This window comes from Protobothrops mucrosquamatus, unplaced genomic scaffold, assembly GCF_001527695.2.
Source record: "Protobothrops mucrosquamatus isolate PMUCROS unplaced genomic scaffold, P.Mucros_1.0 scaffold2611, whole genome shotgun sequence".
Classification (NCBI taxonomy): Eukaryota; Metazoa; Chordata; class Lepidosauria; order Squamata; family Viperidae; genus Protobothrops; species Protobothrops mucrosquamatus.
In genome coordinates this window covers 32,411-37,615 of record NW_015388665.1, presented here as the reverse complement: position 1 = coordinate 37,615, position 5,205 = coordinate 32,411, and the positions used below count along the sequence as shown (strand labels likewise).

Sequence of the window (5,205 nt, the reverse complement as noted above, 5' to 3'; positions counted from 1 at the left end):
CCAAACTCTCCACCATGGCCAAGACAAAAGAGCTGTCCAAGGATGACAGGGGCAAGATTGTAGACCTACATAAGGCTGGAATGGGCTACAAGACTATCGCCAAGCAGCTTGGTGAGAAGGTGACAATGGTGCAATTATTTGCAAATGGAAGAAACACAAAATAACTGTCAATCTCCCTCAGTCTGGGGCTCCATGCAAGATCTCACCTCGTGGAGTTTCAATGATCATGAGAATGGTGAGGAATCAGCCTCCTTCCCTCAGCCAGGGCATTGAAAATGGGTCGTGGATGTGTATTCCAGCATGGCAATGACCCAAAACATATGGCCAAGGCAACAAAGGAGTGGCTCAAGAAGCAGCACATTAAGGTCCTGGAGTGGCCTAGCCAGTCTCCAGACCTTAATCCCATAGAAAATCTGTGGAGGGAGCTGAAGGTTCAAGCTGCCAAACGTCAGCCTCGAAACCTTAATGATGGAGAGTATCTGCAAAGAGAAGTGGGACAAAATCCCTCCTGAGATGTGTGCAAACCTGGTGGCCAACTACAAGAAATGTCTGACCTCTGTGATTGCCAACAAGGGTTTTGCCACCAAGTACTAAGTCATGTTTTGCAAAGGGGTCAAATACTTATTTCACTCATTAAAATGCAAATCAATTTATCACTTTTTTGAAATGCGTTTTTCTGGATATTTTTGTTGTTATTCTGTCTCTCACTGTTAAAATAAACCTACCATTAAAATTATAGACTGATCATTTCTTTGTCAGTGGGCAAATGTACAAAATCAGCAGGGGATCAGAGATTTTTCCCCTCACTGTAGCAATATACTTTGGGTGTTTGAGCAGGTGCTGAAGTCACTGTTGGGGAGGTGGTCCTACTCTTTTCATGATCCTAAGGCATACTGCATCACCTTTCAAGTAAGTGCCTTTGTTCTTCTGCTGCCTGCACAAGCATGAGAGAGAGGATGGGTAACTGACTTGTAACCACATTTTTCTGGTGGCTATATAACCAGCTTTTCAGGTGTTCTGCCTCTCTGCTGCAGGTGATTATTTGGCTTTCTCTGGACTGAGCAGAAACGCAGAAAGAGAGCTTTGCCCCTTGGGACATGCAAACTGGACTGGGTTTGGAGAGCATTCTCTGCTGCCAAAAAGGGCTAGGATGGTGAGAAAATGTTTAAAACCTCAGTTACAGATGAGCAGTTTTTCTTCATATATATGCATAGTTAAGATGTGGTTTCCACTGCTGGTTTCCCTCAAGGTAAGTCATCATCTCCTCCAGATTCTGAAGAGGACAAAACAGTATAGAGCCATTTGCTACTTCTTTGAGTTTTGAAAACTTGGGGCAACCTCTTTAAAGGATTGGCTGATGCCGAGTCTTGTGCTTGAATGAAATTACATGTGCTTCAAGTTCTTTATTTTGTCTTCCAGGCTGGTGCAGAAATTTCCACTGTCAATCCCGAGCAGTATTCGAAGCGCTTCAATGAATTTATGTCCAATATCCTAACATAGTTGTCTTCCCATTGTTGGCAGAAAAGGAGGGAGAAGAAAAGTTGGGGGTGGGGCTATTATTTCCAGTACTACAGGAATGCAGCCCAGTCTCCTGGGTGTGATGTTCTGTCAGTGTATGATGACAATGTGACCTAGCAGAAAACTAAGCTCTAGCTGTGGACCTCCAAACCCGGTGGAAAATGGGACCTTTTCTCTTCTATTTTGGTTGCTACAATAAATATCCAAACATAAACCTGAGGAATAAAGTAGTGTTAAGTTTTGTACTTCTTTCCTTTGAAAAGCATCACAGTCTCCAAATGGTCAGATGTTAATGTGAATACATAACAAGATATAAATGATGGTTTCCTTTGATTGCTCATTACTCAGAGCAAATTCTCTTTGTTGCTTTCTCTAAGGATTGGACAAGAAATGGCCTGCCATTTTAAGGACAAGAACTGCAATGATGCAGGAAAACCATTTTAAGTCAGTTGAATGAAGACTTTTTACTTATGGTCTTTTGATATCCCAGTTTCTTTTCTGCATTGCCATTTCAAAAAAGATGAGGAATATGAGGGAATAAGATGGCTTCTTAAAGTTTTATGCAGATCAAGGGAGGAAAAAAGCAGTTTCAGAAGAATACACATTTATAATGGGATATGATAACAATTTCTTGGTGGAGATCATGAAGCGGTGAGGTAACTACATGAAAATAATATCTTGATGAGCTGCAAATACATTTGTATTGAGTTAGAATACAACCTGGATTAAGTTATCTCTGTAAGGTAAAGAACTACCAGAGTTAAATTGTTCATGGTTCAATCTTTTATACATTGATCTGGTTGCTTATGCTGTAAGATGATATTTTCCTGTTAAAAAAAGGTACCACTTCTTTGTAACATTTTATGCTATGAACCACTGTGTTAGAAATACGTTTCTCTCTAGCTTTTGATCATTCCATGTTGGGAAGAATCCATTCTCAGAATATGGGGAAAACGTAATAAATTGCTGAAAGTGACTGCTCTTAACCACTAGGACCAATTGTCCTGCTAATACAGTACAGATTGTTGGAATAACTTGCACTAGCTCAGTTTTCTTAAAAGAATCCAAATTGTTCTTGCCCCATTTGAATTGCAACTTTATCTTATAATCTGTAGTTGGATTTCACAGCCACACTTGTCAAATCTGCTGAAGATTTTGTATTCATTTATTCAATGTTTTCAGTATTCTTATCACGAGGATGGGTTATTTGTAGTTTTCTTTTTCTTTTTTTTAAAAAAGAGGGATTTCGCAGGTTATGAACCATCAACTTGCAATCAAGACACTTTGCTTACTCTTCCTGAAGGTGTTTCTTACACATGCCTTTCTTTTGAATGTGACTGTTGGGGTGTTTATGTTCTGTACCTTCTGCTTTGTGGATTCTGTCTTTTGGGGGAGTAAGGTAAATACTTTTTTGTTCCCCTCATGTATGTGCACACTTTCAGATGGGATTTTTCCCATTTATAAACAACAAAAATTCCACAATTCCAAAGTCATAGAATGGTTTACAAAGCTTAAAAATCATGGCATATGCTATACATAGCATAAATTTTGTTAAGGCATAAATGAAACTATAAATTAGGAATGGGATTTGAAAGTTCTTTTTTTTCCACCTATGACTTCAAGGCAGATTTCTCTTTTGTTAGAAGACACAATGCTTTCCCAATATGACTGTATCATAAAATTAGCGTAAATATAGGAAATTATTTCAAAAGGCAGGCATGGGCATGTTGATGGGCTGTACATTTTTTGAAAGTCAAAGGAAATTGCACACTTGAGGTCCAATGTGAAATAGAAAATTTAATCTACAGTACCCTGTCTTAGACTAGGAATTTCATCCTTTTGTTTTAATTTTACAAAGAACATTTTGATTAAAATCGGTAAGCATTAACATAAAAGTATATGTTTATAACATTATTAACAAATATTTATCAACAATCTATGAGTTAGTGCACAGTTTAAAAGACCATGAAAAGAGATGCTTTCTGGTTGATTTATTTACAGGAGAAGACATGAGAAACAGCCATAATGGGCAGAATGAGAAACAGAAAGAGCAAAATCTGCACTTTTGCCTATCCTTATTTTCTGTTCCCTATCTCCCCAAGCCTTTGCCTCTCTCATCTGTATCTGTGCTGTCTCCAGTTCTTCAATCCACTTGCATCTGAAGCTTCTCTCTAACATCATTAATATCCTGTTCTTTTTTTCTTCAGCTTCCCTCTTGGGGTCTAGGACAACTCGGTGCGGCCAGCTCCGCACGGCCAGCTCAGCACAGCCAGCTCACCGCTGCCAAGTCATCACAGGACAACTCAACATGGCCAATTCACCACAGAGACGACTTGGTGCAGGCAGCCGGAGGGAGAGCCAGGCGGGCAAGCGGGTGGGCAGAGTGCAGAGTAGCAGCCGGGGGGCTTCCCCTTTGCACACACACACCACTGCTGCCGCTGCTGTGTTCAGCCCATTTGGGGGCGGTGGTGAGTGGTGAGGTGGCGGAGGTCGTGGGCTTCCCATTTTCACACACTGTGCTACCACTGCTGCAGCCGCAGGCCGTTCAGCAGCAGATGTTTTTGGGACGGTGGGTGGGGTGGGCAGTGGGGAGGCAGTAGCGGCCGGGCACATCCCATTTTCACACACCCTACTGCCACCGCTCAGCGGCAGTGGTGTTCAGGCCATTTGGAGGCAGCGGCAGTGGGCGGGGCAGTGGGTAGGGTGGCAGCAGAGGCCGGGTGAATCCCATTTTCACATCCACTGCGACTGCTCCTGCTGCCACAGGCCATTTGGCGGATATCTGGATATCTCTGTGGTGCATCCCATTTTCATTCCCCACAGCCGCCGCCCCTTCAAGAGCCCAAACACCACCGATGCTGAATGCCCCGCAGTGGCAGGGTGTGTGAAAAGGGGATGCACCCAGCCTCCACCACCAAAGAGCCCAAACACCACCAACACTGAATGGCCCACAGCAGCGGTGGGGTGTGTGAAAATGAGATGCACCCAGCCGCTGTCGCTCTGCTCTCTTCCCATCTGCTCACCCACCTGGCTCTCCCTTCAGCTGCCCACACTGAGTTCTCCCCGTGGTGACTTGGCTGTGTTGAGTTGTTCTGCCACGACTTGGTGGCGGTGAGCTGCCCACGCTAAGCTAGCCGTGCTGAGTTGGTCACACCAAGTTGTCCCATTCCATCCCTTTTGAGCATCTCCATAATATCCCACTCTTTTCCTCCCAGTTCTAGGACTTAATAATAATAATAATAAAGTTGGAAGGGACCTTGGAGGTCATCGAGTCCAACCCCCTGCTCAGGTAGGAACCCTACACCATTTCAGACAAATGGCTGTCCAGTCTCCTCTTAAAAACTTCCAGTGTTGGAGCATTCACCGCTTCTGGAGGCAGGTTGTTCCATTGGTTAATCGTTCTAACTGTCAGGAAGTTTCTCCTTAGTTCTAAGTTGCTTCTCTCCTTGATCAGTTTCCACCCGTTGGTTCTCGTCCTGCCTTCAGGTGCCTTGGAGAATAGCTTGACTCCCTCTTCTTTGTGGCAGCCCCTGAGATATTGGAACACTGCTATCATGTCCCCCCTTGTCCTTCTCTTCGTTAAACTAGACATACCCAATTCCAGCAACCGTTCCTTATATGTTTTAGCCTCCAGTCCCCTAATCATCTTTGTTGCTCTTCTCTGTACTCTTTCTAGAGTCTCAGCAT

The 5,205-nt window shown here is 43.4% G+C and overlaps 1 protein-coding gene across 1 annotated transcript in view; it reads left to right on the top strand.

The window, feature by feature from the left end:
• Positions 1-1,735, top strand: part of LOC107296042 (phosphatidylinositol 5-phosphate 4-kinase type-2 beta) — a 24,308-nt gene extending 22,573 nt beyond the window's left edge. Inside the window, exon 7 of the mRNA XM_015825382.1 lies at positions 1,420-1,735. Within this exon, the coding sequence (XP_015680868.1) occupies positions 1,420-1,500 (81 nt within the window). The 3' untranslated portion in view covers positions 1,501-1,735. The remainder of the gene's footprint in view (positions 1-1,419) is intronic.
• The last annotated feature ends 3,470 nt before the right edge of the window (positions 1,736-5,205 follow it).